Raw genomic sequence first — 24,278 nt, 5'->3', positions numbered from 1 at the left:
TAACAATTCTACCACAAACTAAGTAAATGTCTTTAACAGCTCATAATGATACAAATTGAATCAATATTTTCTCTGTTTTCAAAGTAACAATAAGTATTGAATCTAATCATGCTAGACCATCCATAAGAAGCATAATTAATGACTAATTAATTAACTTACAAAGTGCTGAAATTGTTTTTTATAGCTTGTCCTATAATTACAATTTCTTCCAATAACCATAGAAAAATAGTACTTATCTTTCAATTATATTCCAATTTATATAATTGAACTTTGAATTTTTATAACGTTATCTTATCTTATAAGAGAATGAATATGAAAGCTAGGTATAAGATTTTATTTTAAATTTATATTCTTTGCTCTAATTATGAATTTAATAACATATTTTTATAAATCAAGGCAACATAACATGCTTAAAAGACATCTAATCTCAAAAGGGAAAAGAAAAAAGAATAAAAAGGGTGAAAGTCTCAGGACATGCTTGAGATTTTATAAAAGCTGGGATCATAGGCCCCGTTTGTTTTATAGAAAATAGTTTTTTTTTTTTTAAGTGAATTCCGGAAAAGTGAATTTCAATAAAGTATTTTTTGATATTTAGTAGTGTAATGAAAAATAAGTTGGAAAACACTTTCCAGTGTTTAGTTATGTCATAGAAAATGAGCTGAAAAATAACTTATTAATATTTTATTTTTCTCAAGTTTATTAAAATAATGAGGAACAAATCTTAAAAATTAAAACGTTGAATGAGAATGAAATTGAAAAAAAATATATAATTTCATAAACTATCTCAAATAAAATAAATAATAATCAAAATAATAGAGATTAAATCTAAAAAATTAAAAAAAATGAAAGATGAAGAAATTAAAATAATAATAATCAATATTTCATAAACTATTTCAAATAAATAATAACAATTAAAAGAATAAGACCAAATTTGATAAGATAAAAAATTTCAATAAAAAAATGAGAAGGAAAAAGCAAATAGCAATTATAAAAATAAAGACCAAAGTTAATATAAAAATAAAATTTTAAGAGATGAATTTGAAAAATAAATATTCAAAACAAAACATATATAGCAATCAAAAGTTTGAAGATCAAATTTGATATAATCAACAAATAATGATATTTCTAAAATTTTTCACAACTTCTGGAAAGTGTTTCCTTCTCAAATTTTTCAGGAAAACACTTTTCCTGAAAAGCCAAGTCAAATTTTCCTTTTACTGGAAAGTGTTTTTCATTGATCAACTTTTTTTTAATAGCAAACAAACATAAGAAAAATTTAGAAAAGTGATTTTCCGGAAACCACTTTTCAAAAAAATAAACACAGCTAAAAGAAAAATATTTTCCTTATGAAAACCAAGTTAAATTTGTCTTTTGATTGAAATTGATTTGGAAAAATTTTTTCCTAGTTGACCGAAAAATATTTTCTGTTAACCAAAAAATATTTTTCTAATTGAAAATATTTTTTTTTTGTTAGATCAATATCTTTTTTTAAAAAAATAAATTTAAAAAAATTTTAAAAATAACATATTTTTTATAAATCACCATAACATACTTAAAAGACATCTAATCTCAAAAAAAGAATAAGAGTGAAAGTCTCAGGACAACTTTATAAAAGCTGGGGACCATAATGTTTTTTTCCTTTTCCGTGTGTCTTATGAAACATGGTATGAGTTGCCGTCAGTGTATATTTTCCGGTTTTACTGTCCAAAAAAACTATGGGTAGTCAGTAGTCTTCCCAACTCTTGGTTTTCCGCCTCTGGTTTTTGGCTTTTTCCCAAAAACCACGCCCAGCTCTCACAATATATATAGCTGCTAGCACTCCGCTGTCGCTTCCCCACACCAACACGCTAGAACTTGGGAATCATCGCCCTTTCAATCTGCAACTCTCTCTTAAGAAATACCTTCTTTACACCACCAGCCACCCAAGAAACCAAAACCTTTAAACAAGAAGAAAATGTGTTCTTCAGCAAGCAAAGCTTGGATTGTTGCAGCTAGTATTGGTGCAGTGGAGGCACTAAAGGACCAAGGTATTTGCAGGTGGAATTACACTATAAGGTTGCTACAACAGCATGCAAAGAGCAATATCAGATCATTTACTCAATCCAAGATCATGGCCTCTTCTTCTTATTCTAGTTCTTCGTCATCATCAGCAGCAGCAGTGTCTAATGAGATCAGAAAAGCCAGTATGAAGAGGAAGATTTCCTTGGAGAGAAGCATGAATCTGAGCTGCTGGGGTCCCAGTACTACTAGATTCTAGGTTTCCAAAGTGTAATAGTCATGCCATTATTTTTGCTATGAGTATGTCTAATGTTTGATGAAGTTCAGAGATTCGAAGCTTGCTAATCAGCAATGTCACTGCAGACCAATTGATCCAAGTCAATCCATGGTGGAATGAATTGTTACAGTATGATTTCTTAGACCCAAAATTGTAGCTCTCTTTCTCCCTGTCTTGCCCCTTCTAATCATCCCAACGGAGCATGCTTTTGCAGCTCATGGGTCATAACAGGGACGGAACAGAGAAAATAAACATGAAAGAGAGAGTAAACTAGTTCCATCCAAAATTTAGAAATTCGTGGAATTTATTGTAACTAGAACTGAAAAATTGTTAAATCTAAAATAATTACAGCATTGTTATATTTTTATTGGGAATTAATGTTTGTTCAGGGAAAGGAGATTAAAATCCGGTGGCTGGAAAGTAGATTGGTTAGATCAACAATTCTATCCAAATAGAAGTGAGACGATTTAATTTGATTTGATTTCAAAATCATCTTGATATTTGAATGGTATTAGAACAAAAATTTATGAGGAATTGCGTATATCTATAATTTCGTCAACAGATTTTTAGATTCCTGGAACTTATTTGAAAATGATTTAAAGGTACAAGGAATGGGATTGATTTGTAAATTCATTCAAGAAATTAAACAGGTATGGCTAGGACAAGTCGACCAGCCAACCCGCCTCCTAGCTCGGGAAAGTTGATTCCTTTCAACTTGGCTGATCAAGTTATAACTAGACAAAACTTTTTATTTTTTTCAAATTTGCTGATCCATTTATAAGCAGACAAAAGTAATTGATTTTTTTTTCCAAAATTATATTATTTTGATTTTTTAAAAAATTTAGGTTAATTATACATATAATATTAAGCGATCAGTTAGTAGTATTAAATGAGATTTCAAGTTTAGTGTTTTTGGTATTTTTAGTCGTAATTATAATTATAATTTGAAAAAAATTAGATTTAAAAAATTATAAATTCTAGTTTTTTTAATCATGATTTTAATAGAAATTTATGTAACATTATAATATGCTTTAATTAACTAAATATTTTTAAATTCATATTTAGAATAAAAAACTTAGCCATAATAGTTGATCGACCCACCACAATAAAAATTAGTACAACGTGAACTAGAAACTAACTGTTACTGCAACACGTGCTTACCTTATAAATTATACGAAACGAAATGAAGAGACCAATGAAGAAACTTTTCAACCGAAAGCAACAAATGAGCCACCCGCAGTCCCTACCCCTTGGAATCTTAAAACCACTACCCACAAACTGGGAGCTGAAAGCCTTAAAAGCCCATAGTTAAATCCCAGCATTCTCAAAACCATCACACTTTCTCAAAGCTGGAAAAATCATCAAATTTTCCCTTCATCATTTCAGCGGTTAGTTGCCGACGGCAGTTTTAGCCATACTTTTTAGATTCGGTAGGTAGCAGGCTGAATTCAAGACTTGGGTTTTAGATTTTAATCAGATCATTAAATTATTTTATTTTATTTTATTTTTTAAAAAAATTAAAGCAATATTATTTTAGTAAAAAAAATTAATCGAATTATAATCGAATTTTTAATTAGATTTTATTGGGTTATATTTTTTTTTTTTCAACACAGATTTTACTTTTAAATTGACTTACTAGAATATGGTTTTAGCTTCCTCTGAAAAAAAAAATAATTCAGCTTTGGCGTTATGCCGACTATCAATATTTCTTTATGATTTGATTTGAAGTAGGTGGTTGGTACATCATTTGTTGAGTTTTTTTTATCAATCAACAGCTATGGGATTCATCGAGTTTTTTTTGGGATTTATGCTCCGTTTGTTTGTAGGAAAATGATTTTTTTTTGAAAAGTGAATTATGGAAAAAGTGAATTCCTGAAAAGTGAAAGTGAATTCCTGAAAAGTGAATTTCTGAAAAGTGAAAGTGAATTCCTGAAAAGTGAATTCCGGTAAAGTATTTTCCGATATTTGGTAGTGTTATGAAAAATGAACTGGAAAATACTTTCCAGTGTTTGGTTGTGTTATGGAAAATGAACTGGAAAAATAATTTATTAATGAATTAATTTTTTTTTCAAGTTTATCTAATATATATAAAATATTTAATATAAAATATTTAATCACTTACAATAAAAAAATGAAATCTAAAAAGTATAATGATGAATTTTTTTTATTATATCTTATATCATACATAGCTTATTTTATAAAATATAACTATATATATCATATTATATTATAGAGATATAAGCTTGTGAAATATTTTTTTATGTAAAACCTATTAATATATTTTTTTTAATTTTAAAAGCTTAAAATAAGTTTTTTTTTTCCATATGAAGAAAGTCAAATTAGTTTATGGTAAAGAGTTATATATTTTGAGTTTTTTTTTTTCTATAAAGAATTTTTTAAAAGATAAAATACATACAAAATATTTATTGTCCCCTGGTGCATAGCTTATTCTACATTCAACACTCAAACGTTATATAATTCTTAAAGAAATATAAGCTTATCATTTTCAATTGCTATTCACATTCGTCAAAATATTCAATTGTAGTTTCCCCTCAATTTATTAATTTCAATTCTTTTATTCCCACTGCATTCGGTTTCCCCTCCCGGTTTCCCCTCCCTTTCATTTCCCCTTTCATTTCCCCTTTCAATTTATTTGTTAACCGGAATTCACTTTCCTTTGACTGACTTTCCAAATGGTTCCCAAACATGGGAAAATGAAGAAACTGAATTCCTGGAATTCAGTTTCCTTAAAACAAACAAGGCATTAGCACAACAAAAAAAAAGGGGGAAATTAAAACAAATTGGGTTGACAGTACTATAGAATTTACTTTTTAACAGAATCTTAAATTAGAAGGATGAAAAATTATTTCAAACAGATTGGATTGGTGTCTTTTACATGTGTTTCAATGTCTTTTTTATTTTACACAAATCTAAAAAATATTATAAATTTGTTAAATTAGAAGATTTTACCAAATTAGGAAAAAATATATTAATTATCAATGAAATACATCAATTTAGATGATAATATGTTATTTTATAGAAAAGATTGATGAATTTAGATTTTTTTTTCTCCAATTATGCTATGGTTAAAGTTTCATTGAATAAACTTTTGTCAAAATTATATACGACAATTAATTGGAGATATTGATAAATTAAGCTTAGATTTTATTATTTTGTTTGACAAAATATCTCTTAGTATTGAAACACTATATTTTATAGTAGTATCATCATCAATATCAATAATGGTATCACTTACAATGAAGAAATTAATGAGTTTCTAACGTTCACTTTAGATATATTTCTTACCAAGCTATTTAGAATGTTATGTGATCAAATCGGCTAGAATCCATTTGAAATTGAAATTGAAATTATTTGGAGGATGCAAACTAGGGTAAATTTAACTTGTTATGTTAGTGTACCTATTTGTAGTGATGAAAGTGTGAATTTAATGTTTGGGTTTGCCAACAACAATAAATTGCATATTCTAGAGCTATACTTAAATAGTAGATCTAAACGAAAAAACTCATCTAATATGAAGTTTAATCGGGTGCTAAATTACACTTAAAAGACCACACAAACATCATATATGTTTGTTTAAGTGGTAATGCAAGGAACCTAACAGCAAGCAATACAATATAGATATGTAAGCTCGGTTGTGTATGCCATGTGCTCCATATTTTACATGGATAAAAGTGTAACTCATTATGTTGGTTTATGTATTTGTAGTGATGAAAGTATGAATTTAATGTTTGGATTTGTCAATAATAATGAGTTGCATATTCTAGAGATATAATTGAATTATAGACCTAGACATGAAAACTCTCCCAATATAAAATTTACTTGGGTACCAAGTTACCCTCAAAGAACCATACACACATCACATATAATTGGTTACTTTGGTTTAGGTGGTAATGCAAGGAACTTAACATTAAAGTAAGACATTGTAGATATGTAAGCTCGGTTATGTATAACATCTGCTTTGTATTTTCTATGGAGAATCTAAATCAAGTAATGAAAAAAATGATCATTATATTAATAGGGTTGAGAAAGATGATGATGTTGAGTTAGTTGAGCTATTAAACCAATTCTTTGAATCATATAAATTTAGGCTTATCACGTGATGAATTGGAGGTTGGACAAAAACTCAGAGAAAAGTCTAAATGTATTATCACAATTAAGTTATATGTTAAGAATTCAATTCAATACAAGGTCTAAAACTTATGACCAGTTATAATAAAGCTAGCATCTTGATAATTATAAATTCTTGATATTTATGGTATTTATGTGGAGGGCATTACTAAATGTTGATTTATTTGAGATTTTAAAATTGAAAAAGACAAATACATGTCAAAATCTATTGGCTTTGCAACGGCACCATTAAATTGACTTTAATTTCATTACCAAGTCAATGTTGATATTTATAAAAACCAATTTAAATATAAGTGTTATAAATATTTATGATAAATAAGGATGTAGATCATCTATTGTTGTTAAATCTGTAATTGATAATCTTTAAAACAACACAATAAACTATAATAGCAACATTTAAATCTCTCTTGCAAATTTTGCAATTCCAACATAAGCATCCATTTTTTTTATTAACCTCGTAAACCGTAATATCCAAATTCCAAACAATTTTGATACAAATAAATGACTAAATCATCAAGACCGGAACCTTAGACATCTTAACCACACGTTTCCTTACAAAATAGAAAAGAAAACAAAAGTTATTCTTTATGAATGCATCTAAAGAATAAAACCATGCTTTTCTTTATGGATACATCTAAAGTCGTCGTTGACTTTGTTGTTAAATAAAACGGCAGAGTATTAGTTAAACTCTTTTACTTTTGACCTCAGCCACAAATCACCCATAACAATTCTTTCAAGTCTAGACAAATCTCATCCTGTCAGGATAATATTCTTTTTTTATAGAATAAAGTTCTGCAATAAATAAATTATAATATCATTTTTATCTGTACAAGCCATAAAATATTTAAAATTACATATATACACAAAAGAAGAATGTCATTAACTCATTATTCAACAATTAATTGGCCAATTAATTCCCAACAAACCTTTCTACACACCAACAAACTTAGCCGACAGCTGTAAATGCCATGACATTAACCCTTACGTACTATATCGTTTTCCCTTCATCAATTCTCATCACCTAGTATTTTCTGTACCAAAATACCCTTCATTTTTATTTTATCCCAGATTTACCCTTAAGTACAGCCCTGCCATGCACGGACTCCAAAACTAATATATGAAATCCACAAAACCATTTCAAATCCGACAACCATATTTAAATCTCGTGACCAGACGTGTTTTCCTCTCTTACAAAGCAACAACATAACTAACTGATGCTAATCTTTTTACTTACCGGCAACGTGGAATTCCCGGTAAGAGATGGCAATATCTGACCGACATAAAACCAACGGCGACCACAGCATGAAGCTGTTTAGGCTCTGTCCTTTCTGGCAAGCGGCAACTAACTCTTCCTCTTCGTCGTCTACACTAAACCTTAACAACAGTCATAACGGTGGCAGCAACAGTAGCCGAAGCGCGGCGGTTAATAGTAGCGGTTTGAAGTCAACGACAGTTTCTTCTGTTGCACGATCGCTTTTACCCACTCGGCGAAGGCTCCGGCTTGATCCTTCTAATAATCTCTACTTCCCTTGTACGTTGTCGTTTTTAATTTTCTCCTCGTTGACTCTTCACCTTGGTCAACTCCTTTTAGCTATTATTATTGTCGTTTTAATTTTTTCTTAGTATAATTTTTTTCTAGACGAACCTGGGAAGCAAGTAAAAAGCGCAGTAAGGTTAAAAAACACAAGCAAGTCTCATGTTGCTTTTAAGGTATAATTATTTGTTTAATTTCTATTTTATACTTTTTGTTTAGAATTCGTAATAACACAGAGGCTAATTACATTATTTAATAATATGAACGGCATTTATGTTAGTGGTTTGCATTTTAGGTGTTAAGGGGATTGTTATTTTAATGTTAATATTACACCAGTTATGTTTTTTTTTTTTTTCCTGTTTTAAATATTTAGTAAGTACACTGGATGATGCCTTTGCTGTTGTTGTCCAACCTGTACTAATTTGTTGTTATGAGTTGTTTTTCTAGTATTTGTTATAAAATAATTGTGGATATTTTTTTTTTTATCTGATTGTTAAAAAAAACCCTGAATTTATGCTTGTTAGTTTTGTGACTTGTGATCATTGAAAGCAATCTTATCGAACCACCTGACTGGTTTCTTTATGTGATGTTATAGTTTCAAACAACTGCACCGAAGAGCTGTTATATGCGTCCGCCCGGTGGTATTCTTGCTCCAGGAGAGAGCCTTATTGCTACGGGTAATTTAGTCATGATGATTCTGTCTTTTTTTTAGGGGTGATGTGTTTGTTAGCTCGTGGTTGTATTAATTGTGTGACTTGTGTTTTTTATTTGTTGTTTTGAATTTTTATATTTTGATCGACAGTTTTCAAGTTTGTGGATCCACCGGAGAACAATGAAAAACAATTGGACCAGAAGAGCAAGGCTAAATTCAAGATTGTGAGTTTGAAAGTGAAGGGAGGATTGGAGTATGTGCCTGAACTGGTAAGTCATTTTGACTTGTGCTTTTCATATCACTCTCCTTCTCTACATTATAGCTGGTGTTGAGGAATAGGTGTTCACATTGATAGTTTTTGTTTCACTTTTGAATTTGAAATAAATTGAAATGAAAAATCTGATGATTTTGTTTTTTTGTGTTTTTTTTGAGAAATGTTAATCTTTGGTTGTTGCTGTAATGTCCATGGATAAACATTTTCAGGGTTCATTTTGGAAGTTTTAGCATCGAGAAACTTTGTTTATTGGATTTGTGGCACTTGATAGGTTTTCAGATATGCTCATGAGCTTGTGGGATTCAAAGATGTTGAGTGAACCTTAATCCATGGTACCGGGTTATATTAATGATTTGATTTTTTTTTCCATTCATGGAAATGAAACTAACAACAGAGAGATAGAAGCAGCACGTTAAGGTTCTATATTCCATTTCATACCTGAATATGCCAAATGATTGTGGCAAAGATCAAGGAACATAATTCCAAAAAAGAAAGAAAGAAAGGTTTTAGCTATGAGCATGGTAGTCAAGTAGTGTACTGGACAGGAGTTGAATTTTCTTACTATTTTAGTAAGTGTATACTGCTTATTTGTTTGGACAGCTCAGTTTCATTGGAGATAATGATTTTTAAATAGTCTTCATTCATACTTTGATGTTAAATCAAGGTCCTGCATAAGCCTTATTTGTTAGGTTTGTTATGGTTGTTGGGTGAAAACTATGTAGTTGTTGTGCAGTATTGTCATGGATGGATTTTAAAGAACTCCGTAAATGAATGCATCAAAAAGAGATGACTTGTTAAGTTTCTAGTTTCTTCCCTAGTTTTCTGAAAAGATGTTAATTGTTTGCTTTTGTATTTCACAGGGAAAATGTGATCGCAATTGTCTACTTTTGCATTAAGTGTAATTAAACATGATAATTATTTTTTTGTTTGTACTTATTTTACGCTCAACTTCCATTTCTTAACGCCATTTGTAACTAAGGTTATTCAACTTCTCATGGCAACAACAGTTAGTACAGTTTTTTTATGTCAAGAGGATAAACCAATTTGAACCTAAATTGATCTTGTTTTCTGTAGTTTGATGAACAAAAGGATCAAGTAACAGTTGAGCGAGTATTGCGGGTTGTGTTTTTAGATGCAAAGCGTCCTAGTCCTGTAAGTAAATTTGATTGGTCTGTGTTCAGTTGTTGATTATGTGCACAATAAACAGCTAATAAGATTGAGATTGTTGCTCTGAAGGCGATGGAGAAATTGAAGCGTCAATTGGCTGAAGCAGAAGCTGCTCTTGAAGTACGCAAGAAACCTCCACCAGACACAGGGCCCTCTGTTGTTGGGGAAGGTCTTGTTATTGATGAATGGGTATAAATATTCCGTCTGATCTCCCTGAATGTTCAGTTTTTATAATATCTGTATCAGAATATAATCTCTTCTCCTTCATTACTATTATTCTTCAGAAAGAGCGGCGAGAAAAGTACCTGGCTCGACAACAGGTTGAAGCAGTACAGTAGCTGTGAGATGTGGTTTCGCAAGTTGTATTGATTCAGCCCCTTGACTTACGGGCAAGGGGAGGTGGAGTTGAGTTGGCAGTCAGGCGCACCAGGAGGAGAAGATTCTATTACCATGCTCATATTTGTTTGATGGATGGTATGGAGGTCAGTTCAGGGTGCTAGGGATGGGCTTGACCTCCTGCATGTAGATAGTGGATTTGTTTTGCAATGAAGCATATTTTTGTATTCCTCAGGGATGGGTGCTCAGATTTGTGCCGGTAGCTCATTTGTTTATTACATGTATATTACTTCTCGTGCATTTCTTGGGACATCATGATTCATCATGGACTTGCATAGTAAAATAATCTATATTTTTTTCCCCGTTATGGATCTTGAAGTTTGCCTCTTGCTTTTCCCGCAACAGCAAATGTCAGGGAGATTATTGACTGCTGTATTCTGGGCCATTAGATTATCTTGTCACGGCGTGGCAATAACTTTGGACAAACTTTCCGGCCAAGGGATGGTCAAGATCGTCACTACAGCACCTGCTTAACCTACCATTGTCATTTCCATCTTATGCCTACGCCTTTTCTGCTCTCTGAAGAGGGTGGATACGTTCTCCATGTTTTTCATGGTTTCCTGGACCTTCCTGATTCCTCGATTATGGATGCTAGCCGTCTTCGTTTATCCATCAATCTAGGTGGCTGCAACAAAAATCTTATCTGTAACATATTTGATATATTGTTATTCTCAATGCCTCACAACAATCCGTTGTAGTCTAGTTGGTTAGGATACTCGGCTCTCACCCGAGAGACCCGGGTTCAAGTCCCGGCAACGGAAAGTTTTAGTTTTCTTTTATCTTGTGACAGTTTTATAGGCCATGAATTTTGCATTAAAACGAATATTGGGACCTTCTAGTTTTATATATATAAATATTTTCTAATGGCAAGAAACAAGTGACAATTGCAATTTGGTAGAAAACCAATTAGAAATCTGCTTTCTATTTCAACTTATTCTGTCCTTACATGAATGAGGTAAGGAAAGCTCCATTTAAAGGGAATTTAACTGCTAAGCGAAGAGAATATTACAAGGACCCTTTTTTTTAGGGCAGAAACACAAGGAACAGTGAGAAATGCGCACGAGTACTTATGACCAGTTGAATCAAAACTGGAAAGAAGAAAAAAAGAATAAGACAACATGGGAAGGAAGATACTGATGCAGTAGTCCATGTACACAGAATAGCATATGTTCCTATCCAAATGGATAGGAACCTTTCCTGCTACTTGAGCCTCAACTATGCCATTGCAGGTCTATATATTTCATTTTTCTCAGTCACAGAAGAACCCTCCACTAAAGCCTCAAACTTTCTTAATCTAGAGCCTTACTTTTACAATGAGGTTTACCAACAAAGCTTGCATTGTTTTCACTCTAGGAGCTGCATTTGGGCTCAAAGATCATATGATCATACCCAAATCACCAGCTCTTCTAGAGAAATGGAGCTCTGCAGCAGGATCATCGGTTATGCAAGTGAAACCCGTCTCCAGTTCTTTTGATCCAAGAAGGGAAAGTGGCAAAACATGTAATGAGAAGTATCAGGCAGCAGAGAAATCAATGAGGATGATTTTTTATTTGAGTTGTTGGGGCCCTAATTGACTGTGCTAAATATTTAATTATAAATTCCTATAAACCACAGGAGACGACTTCTATGTAAATTTAAGCCCTTTAAGGGAACATCCAAATTCAGACAAGCACTGAACAATCTCTCTGTAAAGAAACTAGTGATCTTGATGGTGTTCGAGAACCTGAAAATAAAAATTGTATTGAGTTCATTGCATGTATATATATATATTTCTAGCCCTGCAATTCGAGGCCGTTACACGCGTCCTATGGGTGATTCCTACCAAGAAACAACAAGCTTGTGATGCTATTATCTATATGTTACTACTTGAAAGTAATCAAATAAGAAGGAAAATGTGGTGCATCAATATATTTATATATTTTTATTTTTGTTTGAAGTCATGCTTAAAAAGGTCTCTTATATGGCGACAATCCAACGGATCTAGGCTAGGCAAATGTCAAGCTTAGATGATATGAGTTTGATTTGTTTTTTCTTTTCAGGCCCAATATTTTTGGGCTCAGCCATGTGTTGAGTCTAAATACATGTGGATTTAACAAGCTACCACATCTAATATCATTAGATTTATCTATGTACCGAGTCCAAATACATATGGGTTTGACAAGCTACTATACCAAATATCATTAGAATTAGCTATATGCTAAGGCTAAATACATATAAGACTAGCGAGGTATCAGACCCAATGTTTTTGAGATTCTAACAACTTCCTTAAGTTCAATCACGTGTTGAGCCCAAATACATATGGTTTGGTGAGTTGCTAGACTCAATATCATTGAGTTTAGCTACATGATGAGCTCGAGTACATATGAGTTTGACGAGTTGCCAGATCCAATATTATTGAGATCAATTACATGTTGAGCCCAAATACATATAGATTTGTAGCTATATGCTAAGGCTAAATACATATAAGACTAGTGAGGTACCAGACCCAATATTCTTGAGATTCTAACAACTTTCTTAAGTTCAATCACGTGTTGAGCCCAAATACATATGGTTTGGTAAGTTGCCAGACTTAATATCATTGAGTTTAGCTACATGCTGAGCTCGAGTACATATGAGTCTGGCGAATTGCCAGATCCAATATTATTGAGATCAATTACATGTTGAGCCCAAATACATATGGATTTGATGAGTTGCCAGCCCAACATTCATGGGTTCATCCATGCACTGAGCATAAATTGATGTGGGTCTAGCAAGCTGTCAGGCTCAATGTCATTGGGTTCAACCATGTGCTGAGACCAAATTGATGTGAGTCTGACAACTTTTCAGACCCAAAGTCTTTAGGTCAGCCACATGCAGAGCCCCATATTGATGTAGGACTGCAAAGTTGCTAGATCTAATGTCCTTGGATTTAACCAAGTGTTGAGTTGAAACTGATGTGGGTTTGTAAAGTTGCTAAATTTAACATCTTTGGGTTTAGCAACGTGCTGAGCCCAAACTAATATAGGTATAGCAAGTTGTCACACCTAATATTCTTATATTCAACTACATATTGAGCCTAAACATATATGAGTTTATTGATCTGCCAGACTTAACACCCTTCGGTTTGGCATTATTTCAAGTCTAAATGGGTATGAGTGTCATGTTAGGTGACACAACTTTGTTTGTTCATTTTGATGGCTTTTAATGTAAAATATTAAAAGTCAAGAATAATTATTCTTCATCACCCCCAGGTGTATAGAAATCTTCTAAAGAACCCATCATATTTTTATCAATATTAATATTATGTAAGAGACTTTATCCCTCATTAATATTATATAAAATATACTTATCTCTTATTAATGCTACAGTAAATAGAAATTAAGAGGAAATGACACTTCAACCCATCCATTCAAGCAACATGACAAGGTTCAGGGGCTATATATACTCCCTTAACCACCTAAGTAAATGATTTATAATTTCTATTTTCTTAAGTATTCATACTCTTATTCTTAGAGTATTAACCATGCCAAAATAAAAACAAACATACTTTTTCTTAGAATTTAAAGATCATTATGGCATTTATTATAATTTCTTACTAAAAGTCATTGACTTTATCATCAAAGGGTCCATAAACCTCACCTAAAGAGACTCCTTTGCAAGTGTTAGGTCTTTTACCACCAACCATCTATTTTATGAGCTTTGAAGAAGAGAATATTGACTTGAACATACGATTAATCATTATCCAAACACCAGAAAACCTCATTCATAAGCATATTAGATTTTGGGACATCATCAATTAGCATTGTCTATGAGAACCTGATAAAAAAACCATTAGTTGTTCTTTCTAAACTGGTTTTTGAAAACTCTAATCACTATCAATGGCAAAAAATCTATATAGATGGAAAAGTTTGTCTTCTTTCTTGATTGCTTGGTCTAACATTTGTATTTTGATTTTTTTTGAAAAAGAACAACATCAACGTTGATTCAATGAAACAAATCGATAATTTTAAAAATGATGCGTTAAAAGCCAAATGCATTAAAAATACATTTAAAATTTGAATCCTTTTGAAACACTGAAAATACTGAAAACAAAGCAAAAACATCAAGAACATATATATTTTTTTGGTTTTTTTGTTTTTTGTTATTTTTTGGTTTTTCTCTCGAAAATACTTCAAAAATAAAGTAAAAAATTGGGTAGCAATAAACCCAAATACATATGGGTCTAGTGAATTGCCAAACCTAAATTCTTGGGTTCAGCTACACATTAAGCCCAAATAGACAAGAGTCTGGTAAGTTGTTAGGCTTAACATCCTTGGGTTTAGCTATGCATTAAGCCTAAACTATTCTAACAAGTGGGTAGATCTAATGTCCCTAGGTTCAACCACATGTTGAGCCTAAATAATTGTGGCTCTAGAGATCTGCCAAACCCAATGTTCTTGGGCTTAACCACATGCTGAGCTAAAACAAATATGGGCTAGAGATCTGTCAGACCCAATGTCCTTGGGCTCAGCCACACGTTGAGCCTAAACAAATATACATCTTGCGATTTGTCAAACCTAATGTCCTTGGGCTCAGCTATGCGCTGAGCTCAAATATACATGGATCTGTATGTGGATCTGGCAAACTGCTAGACCCATCACCCTTGAGCTTAGCATCATTCCAAGTCCCAGTGGGTATGGGCCTTATGTTTGGTGATGGGGTTTTGTTTGTTCATTCTTGTGGCTTTTAATATAAAATATTGAAAGTCAAGAATAATTATTCCTCTATACCCGTGAGTGTATAAAAGTCTTCTAAATAACCTATTATATTTTAATCAACATTTATGTTGTGTAAGAGATATATCCCTCATTAATGCTATAAGGAGGAAATGACACTTCAACTCATTCATTCAAGCAACATGACAAGATTCAGGGGTTATATATACCCATTTAACCATTTAAGTAAGGGTTTATAATTTTTATTCTCTTGAGTATTTGTACTCTTATTTTCAAAGCATTTACCATATAAAAATAAGAACAAACATATTTCTTTTTAGAATTTAAAGTTTATTCTAGCATTTATTATAATCCCTTACTAAAAGTCATTGACTTTATCATTCGAGGGTCCATTAACCCCATAAAAGAAAACTGTTTTGTAGGTGTTGAGCTTTTTACCACTAACCATCTATTTTGTGAGCTCTAAAAAAGAGAATATTAACATGAATGTGTAATTAATCTGTATCCAAACATTAAATAAAATTTTGGAACATCATCACAATGAAATCAACTTGTTCCAAATTTCCAATTCCATTTCCCCGAACAAACAAAGAAATCAAGAAAGTGAAATCCAAATCTCTAAACTCAATCTATGCCATCAAACCATGAAAATGTCTCTAGTTATCTTCTTTATAAAAACTGAACAATAATAATTAGAAATTAAGACCAAAAAATGAAGGAAAAAGAATTATTATCCAGCACATCCTGTACACAAGTGCTATATCGATCAAAGCCAATATTTAGTCTTTGTTTCAATCTGAATGTCTCATATAGCATCCGGGAACTGAATGCTCTGCGACCCAAAAATCTGATGGGAGTTGTCTTCAACAAAGACAACAAGACCACATTTGCTGCGATTGAAGCCTTCCCATAAAGCAAAATTAACAGTTCCTGAAACTGTCTTCTTGGCAGAGATGTCTTTGACAGTGCAGAGTTTTTCAAGCTTTCTAACAACATAGTCATTTGATAGGATACGCCCTTTGTTCTCTCCCTTGGGACAATCAGTCACTAATCCACTGTCATAGAGAGCAACCATGACGTTGACACCATCATTGTCAGCTTTAGTTCTCAAGGCTCCTGATAAAGAGACTTGTAAGCAATCTGGAGTCGGCCTCTGAAATGTTGCCTGTTACAGCATAATTCAATTGTGATCAGTGTTTAAGGTTACAAAAAATGATGTAGTTTCAACTTTTTTCTATTTGAGGTTTTATTTACGTTTTGCCCTTAATTTGTTTAAGGCTTTATTTACTTAATGAAACATGTCAACATCCCATGATTATATTTCCAGGGTTTATGTTTTAAAGGAAAGATGACTTATACTTGGCTAAATGATCTTGGCTAATAAGATCATGATAATATAATAATAATAAAAAAAATAAATAAAAAATATATTTTTTTAAAAATAATATCAAATAATAAAATTAAAAAATAAATAAATAAAAAAATACCAAATCATGTTAATTTATCAAACTCTTGACTCGTGTTATTAGACTGGAAGTACTATACATGAAAACTCTATAAAACGTAATTTTCAACAAATCAAATATTAAAAAATAAAATTAAAAAAAAACCAGCTACCACAACCAACTCACATCACCTCAACAGAAAGAGAACATGATGACGAATCAAACAACACAATGAAATGACACTTTTTACCACTAAAAGGTGGTGCTCGCGTCACCCAAAGTGTCCATTTGGCTCTCATGTGTGACCTGAAGTGTGAGGGTGGCTTTCACACCCAACCTTTTCAATTTAAAAAATATTCAATGTATATTTAAAAAAGCAAGTTGTCCTTGATTTTATTTAGTAATAACAAAACAAAAAAAAACAAAATGAAAAGATGAAAAAGCCTATGGATACAAGGTTTATTATTTTTTTAAAAGGGTAAAGTTTTAATTTTATTGTATTTCAAGAAGCAAAGAGAAAAAAAAACCTTTATTTTTTAGTTCTAATTCTTTTGGCATAAAGGATAATTTATTTATTTTATTGTGATTAGAAAAAAAGATAACCCTACCCTTGATCAATTCTTTAATAATCAACGGATTTGTGAAAAGATTTAATATCTTAAATACCTCAGCACCAAGACAATTGATTATTTTAGAAAGGGAAAAATGATAATTATATTGTTATGATAAATAGTAATAAAAGTGTATGTGTACAATGATTTTCCATTCCCTTTTATTTTTTTAATAAGCATGTATAAAAGGGGATGCTAAACAAGGCCACTTTACTCATATAATAAGGCATGATTTGCTCAACAATTTTAAACAAGATTCATAAATTATAGAAAAGAAAATTACCCCTAACATCCTATCATTTTATTAGAAGTTGCCTTGTCTATTTAGTTTGAGAAAACTATAGTTTACATCCTTGGTTAACAAAATTTTTTAAATATAAGAAAGGATCAAATTACTTTTATATATATATTAAAACAACTTTATTTTTCTCATTTTTTAGTTTTTGGTTTGTTTGAGGAAAGAAAGAGTTTTTTAGATTTTGATATTATAGAGATAAAAATTCATCGTTTACACTATTTTGACCACTAAAATGATTTGAAATTAGTGTTAACAAGTTCCATTAGGTGAAGAAAGTCTTATTAATTGGTTGTTCTAAACATTAATATTATCTAAAAAATAGATCTAAGTCAAGAATAATAAATTTTGTTTGGTTTGATTTTCTAATTTTGAGCCTTTTTGTTCGAGTTTTTTTGTTGATAAGTTAGTTTCAAGATGTCCTAAGAGTGTTTGTAGGGTGTTTTGAGTTAAAAATAAGTTTTTTGAGTAAAAAACCCACTACCTTAATTTTTTAGCTACCAAGTTATGGGTAGAATTTGAACGGGTAGATAACATGTCATTTGTCATAGCAAGCAATGTACTAGCTAGCTATTTTTTTATATAAAAAATAAAGGTATTTACCCCTTTAAAAAGAAAAAAAATAAGCCCATGCACGCAAGCATGAGCGATTGGCTCTTTTTTTTTTAAATCTTTTTTTATAAAAAATAGGCCCTGAATCGCAGGTTTTTAACGAGTCACACCATAACATTCTAGATGTTGTTGCTGCTTTGTATTATTATTATCATCATCATCATCATCATTTATTTATTTTTTATATGTCTTATTTTTTTTTAAAATCAAATCTCATTATTTTTTATTAATGATATATTATTTTATTTAACTTAAAACTAAAAAAAGAAAGCAATTTATCTTTTATTATCAATTATCTATTTTTTCTATCTTAGTTACATGTACATGTCATGTATTTTATTAAAAAAATTAATTCATACAAAAGTTTTTATATGCTTTTATTGTTATATAAATCTATTAAGTGAAAATTAAATAATATCTGAGATTAAAAAATATATTGAATCTGATCATGTACAAGACTTACATAGTGAGTTTTTTTTAATCAAGTATTTATTTATTTTTATTATTATCATTTAACATCAAATTAATTAGAAATTAAATTTTTTAATTATTTTTTTAATTATTCTTGTTAGTTTTGAATGTCAACTTAAGTTGACTCTCGTACATCACACATTACAATATTAAATAAAATCATCTAATTTATTTTAAATTTATAATTAAAAACTACTTTTTTTCAGTATATATTTTAGTAATACCATATTTTTTTTTGCGTTTGAAAATTTGTTTTCTCCGACTTACGACGTCTAGTTTCTGTCTCTATAAAGCAATAGCTATCAGTTTACCCCTTTGCATCGAAATTACAAGATCCATCCCTACAGGCCAAAATAATAATAATAATAATAATAAAAAGCAAAGAGAGAGGAAAAGAGTTACAAATCTAACCTGAAAAGTGGGAGCAGGAAACCTTGGTGCATTGACAATGGACGACAACAAAGCCTCCTCTTCATTTCCCACGCACTGAGTTCTCCCTTGAACAACAATCTGTGGTGTAAACATAGTATCAAGCTTCAAAGACTCAACATAAGCCTTTTGTCTAACTGTCCACTGACTGCCCCCATAAGGATCTTTCCAACCCATGTAATCCCAGTAATCAACATGAAAAGCCAAAATAATAACTGGCATTTCAAGCTCAAAATCACCTCTCCCTAGCCTTGAAACCAACAACTCAGCTTCCGGGGATGTTTTACATCCCTGTGAAGAAAACAACTCCACCAAAACAGCCCCACCACGGTGTTGCTCCTCCGCAGATACATCAACGGTTACATTTGCATGGTTTTGGTTTCTTGCAGAAGAATCGTTTCCCTTGGCAAAGCAAGATAAGAGACGTGGTGCCATTTTGTTATAATGCGGGACAACAATCCCTTGCCCCTCCGGTTTGCCTTAACAAAAATAAAGAAAGAAATGTAAGAGAAGCGCTGCAGAGAAGAGAAAGGGGAGAAATTAGTTGTACTGAAAGAAATCAAAGGGAGGTTGAGAAAGTTTGGTGGTTAAGAGAGAAGGTAGGCAACAAAGAAGTTCTTCTTCTATTCTTGAATGGTTTAAAATTTTTTTTTTATTTTTTTTTGTTTTTGTTTTGGTAAATATTGCTTGGGATTCTTACTAACTGGCATATGTTTATAGATAAAATAAGCTCTAATTTTTAAAATAAGTTTTTTTTTGCCCCAATGTCAGTTCCTGCTGATTAGTGCATGTAAGAAACAATGACAAGTCTCGCATGGTGTTCCCTATATATGGATGCACGCTAATTACGGGATGCTCTTCGCCATAACTTGGGAAAATTTATGTAGCCAAATGCCAAGATAGTGTGAAAGCATCATATTAATTTAATAATTTTAATTTAATAGTTAAAATTATTAAGTGAGATTTTAAAATATAATTTATATTATTTTTTAATATATTATTTTAAATGAAAGTTTTTTAAACTTGAAATTTATATAGGTCTATATTATTTTATACTTAATTTTTATCAAATAAATATAAATAGTAAAAATTCAAAATTCGTAACTGTTTGGTTATTAAAGTTCTGATAACATGTAAAAAAATTATCTAAATTTAATAATTTAAATTATTAAAATAAAATTTTAAAAATATAATTTATATTATTTTTTAATAATTATCAAGCTAATTATAATGGGCTGTAGCTGTAGGGATTGAATTTCTTCTCGGACAAAATGCAGTAACCAATAGCACTGTCCTGTTTAGCTGGAACAACTTGAAACTGGCCACCAACCACTGCCGTCTACAATTACTTGTTTAAAGTTTGTTAAACAACTAGACATGGCGACATATGAAGAAATCAAATGTTGCCCTCTAAAGTGACAGAACTGGTGTGGCATGATTCATCACATTGCATATTGATTTTTTTTTTAATATTGCTCACCTCATGACAAGACTTGAGTGCACCAGGATCATTGGGCCCGGATATTTTTCTTACCCAACCATAAACTAAAAAAAAAAAAAAAAAAAAAAAAACACTCTTCACTTGACATTTGGTCTGTTACTAGCAACCTATACTGCTTCAGCGAATTCCACGTTGCCTTCTTTTTGTAGCTCCTTTTCCCAAAAGTTTCTGTGTTTTCAGCAAGTTTTCTCACTAGAAAAACACTCATTGCATTATGCATTTTACGGGACGGGGGCTCGGGTGTGTTCGGGGATATAGTGTAAATTATATTTTTTAAAAATTTTGAATTTTTTTATTTAAAAAATATATGTTTTTAGATTGTTTTGATAAGGTGATATTAAAATTATTTTTTAAAAAATAAAAAATTTTATTTTAATATATTTCTAAATAAAAAATACTTTGAACTGCCACTATTATTACAATCCCAAATAAAAGAGGTTTAAAAGCCGTGGTTCTAGCTTTATAGCCTAGTTCCATGTATACACAAAGTACTAAAATAAAATAGTATACAATTGTATTGATACACAGATAAATTTTTATACATTGTTAGAGTTAATTTTAAAGTCTTCATTTAAGTTGTTTTTTTAGTTTGCTTAGGTGTTCTCTAGGTGTGTATACAAGTATTAGTGATGTATATATTTCTTGAGTCTCTTGATTTATTCTTATACTAGTATAAATATTTATATTGACTATTGTAATTCAAGTTCAAGTCTATAGAAACTTTCTCCTAAAATATAGGGTATCAAAACTAGTTCAATCTAGCGAGTCTTTTGAGAAATTAAAACATGTCCGAAAAAAGAGTGGATGAACAAGTAATATTTTCAAAAATAAAATTAGAGGTGCAAGATGACGGTATCCAACAAGAAAATTGAGACCTTACATCAAGAAAAATAAAAAATTGCCTTAAAATGAGACTTAATACAAGTTAACAACTTGTTGCACAAAAGATGAGATATGGTACAAAAAAGACCACATATGAACAAAAAAAAGAGCTTTTTCTACACTTCTTTTCTTTCTACAATCTTTGATCACCAATCCTCCGCCTTGTCACTTTTAAGCCGATGGAAGGTAGAGGGAAGTCGTCGCCCGAAAGAGGGGTATTAGCTGACTGAAACCTCTCCTCTGGCCGAGAAGTCACGGGACCCACTCTCGCCGTTACTTCTATTTCATCTTTTTAGCATTATAACAAATTCAGAGTACCTTAAAGGTTGCCGCACATAGCTAGTCACCTTAATCAGTCATACCCATTTATGGAGATTCAGGAGAAGATAGAAAATGACCAATGAACCATGACAAGAAGAAGACATGATGAAGAGTGAGCCAAAATATAATGGTTAGTTAAAAAGCCAAATCTTGAAAAAAATAATAATATTTGACTAGATAAATATGACGAATTTTATAAGAAAAGAAAAGTCCAGAGAAATATGACTATCGCCGTTACTCCTACTTCTTCTTTTTAGCGCTATAATGAATCCAGAGTACCTTAACGATTGCCGCACAAAGCTAGTCACCTTAACCAGTCATACCCATTTATGGAGATTCAGGAGAAGATGAAAAATGACCAATGAGCCATGACAAGAAGAAGACATGATGAAGAGTGAGCCAAAATATAATGGTTAGTTAAAAAGCCAAATCTTGAAAAAAAAAATATATTTGACTAGAGAAATATGATGACTTTTATAAGAAAAGAAAAGTCCAGAGAAATATGACTCTCGCCGTTACTTTTATTTCTTCTTTTTAGCGCTATAACGAGTCCAGAGTACCTTAACGGTTGCCGCACAAAGCTATTCACCTTAACCAGTCATACCCATTTATGGAGATTCAGGAGAAGATGAAAAATGACCAATGAGCCATGACAAGAAGAAGACATGATGAAGAGTGAGCTAAAATATAATTGTTAGTTAAAAAGCCAAATCTTGAAAAAAAAAAATAAAAAATATTTGACTAGAGAAATATGACGACTTTTATAAGAAAAGAAAAGTCCAGAGAAATATGACTCTTGCCGTTACTCCTATTTCTTCTTTTTAGCGCTATAACAAATCCAGAGTACGTTAACAGTTGCCGCACAAAGCTATTCACCTTAACCAGTCATACCCATTTATGGAGATTCAGGAGAAGATGAAAAATTACCAATGAGCCATGACAAGAAGAAGACATGATGAAGAGTGAGCCAAAATATAATGGTTAATTAAAAAGCCAAATCTAGAAGAAAAAAAATATATTTGACTAGAGAAATATAACGACTTTTATAAAAAAATATTATATAATTTAGTAGCCCTCATGTTTAAACAAAATGATTGTTAAAAAAAAAAAGATAATTGAAAAGATAACAATGAGATGCTATTAAAAAAGTCATGAATAAAATTGTTCTTGTAATACACTCTAAATTTTCAAGAGTTTGGAGACTTTCAAAATAAAAAAGAAGTATTAGAGTTAATTTTAAATTTACATTTTAAATGTTTTTATTTTTATTTTTCTAAGTTTATGTAGTGATGTATTTTATTTCTAGAATCTCTTGATTATCCCTACGTTAATATAAAATATTTATGCTGAGTATTGTAATTTAAATCAAAATACAGTGCTACTTTCTATCCTAGAAAAGTGGTATTATATTAATGAAACATGTTTTTAGTGATCTTAATACTTCTCTTTTTCTCCAACAAATATTTCTAACATATACAAAATATATTTATATAAAAATATATTAGGAGAATAAAAAACAAATCAAAATAAAATACTATAAGATATTATATTATTTTCTTTAATATTCTTTGATTAGACTTTTCACTTGATCTTCACCATCAATTAATTCTTGACTTTTTAGGCTATATTTGTGAAATATAGTGCAAATTCCGTTCCATCAAATTTATTTTAAAATAATTTTTTATATTTTCAAATCGTTTTAATATGCCGATGTTAAAAAATAATTTTAGAAAAATAAATTTTTTTATTTTAATAAATTTTTAAATAAAAAACATTTTGAATCGTCACCATTAACGCAATCCCAAACACACCTTAATATTAGTTCTATTATATTCTTTAAAACCTGAATTTATCTTCTCAAAAGCTTCTTGTTCGTGGATAGTTAAATCATATTTAACACGACCCTAGCATGAGTTTTTACAAGCAACAAAAATTAACAATCAATGTCATCCTTCTGTCCTGGAGAATAGAGTGTGTTTGGTATTGCAGTAGCTGTTGTGGTTGTGGTTTGAAAAAAAAGTTGTTTTATAAAAAATACTTTTAGTTGAGGTTGGTTTGAAAAAATAAGTGTTTGGTTAAAACTATGGTTAAAATTGAGGTTAAAGAAAAAGTAGTTTAATGTGTTTGGTTAAAAAAATGCTTTTCAAATTGAGGTTATAAAATAATTAAATATATATATATATATATATATATTAATGATTTTTAATTTAAATATTGTAAATTTAACTACTGTTATTACATCATGAAATAAATAATATTGATATCAAAATATCTTTTATTATTCCATTAAACTATGTGCAATGTTATCACATACAAAATTTATCCAACAAGGACTATATTTTTCATGATTTCTTAAGCGTGCAACAAACAAAAACTGAATTTTTTGTTACGTCATCAAGTGATCTCCTTCTAATTTTTTGAAATAGAACACAGTTAAAATAAAAATAAAAATAAAAAATTGAATTTTTTTTTAACAGGGCCGGGCTTGGCAATAACATAATTGAAATTGCGATCAAATTTCACAAATGCTACGTCATCATGCGACATCCTTCTAATTTATGTAGTGTTAT

The 24,278-nt window shown here is 30.7% G+C and overlaps 2 protein-coding genes and 1 non-coding gene across 3 annotated transcripts; 2 read left to right on the top strand and 1 right to left on the bottom strand.

Annotated features, from left to right (window-relative positions):
- Positions 1-7,596: 7,596 nt before the first annotated feature.
- LOC118058612 (vesicle-associated protein 4-1) lies at positions 7,597-10,750 on the top strand. Its single transcript, XM_035071333.2, has 7 exons — positions 7,597-7,955; positions 8,064-8,134; positions 8,554-8,635; positions 8,761-8,879; positions 9,959-10,036; positions 10,121-10,240; positions 10,336-10,750. Exons 1-7 carry the CDS (start codon positions 7,685-7,687, stop codon positions 10,387-10,389), a joined length of 795 nt encoding a protein of 264 aa, XP_034927224.1. The 5' UTR covers positions 7,597-7,684; the 3' UTR covers positions 10,390-10,750.
- Positions 10,751-11,135: 385 nt separating this feature from the next.
- TRNAE-CUC (transfer RNA glutamic acid (anticodon CUC)) lies at positions 11,136-11,208 on the top strand. The gene has a single exon. It is a non-coding gene; the product is annotated as a tRNA-Glu (tRNA).
- Positions 11,209-15,653: 4,445 nt separating this feature from the next.
- Positions 15,654-19,471, bottom strand: LOC118058611 (uncharacterized). The gene is made up of 2 exons (XM_035071332.1): positions 18,987-19,471; positions 15,654-16,306 (listed from the first exon to the last, which is right to left on the bottom strand). The coding sequence occupies exons 1-2, from the start codon at positions 19,437-19,439 to the stop codon at positions 15,947-15,949; spliced, it is 813 nt and encodes a 270-aa protein (XP_034927223.1). The 5' UTR covers positions 19,440-19,471; the 3' UTR covers positions 15,654-15,946.
- Between the last annotated feature and the right edge of the window lie 4,807 nt (positions 19,472-24,278).

Source organism: Populus alba, chromosome 1 (genome assembly GCF_005239225.2).
Source record: "Populus alba chromosome 1, ASM523922v2, whole genome shotgun sequence".
Classification (NCBI taxonomy): Eukaryota; Viridiplantae; Streptophyta; class Magnoliopsida; order Malpighiales; family Salicaceae; genus Populus; species Populus alba.
The sequence above is the reverse complement of the archived record's forward strand: the minus strand, read 5'-3'. Positions and strand labels throughout refer to the sequence as shown.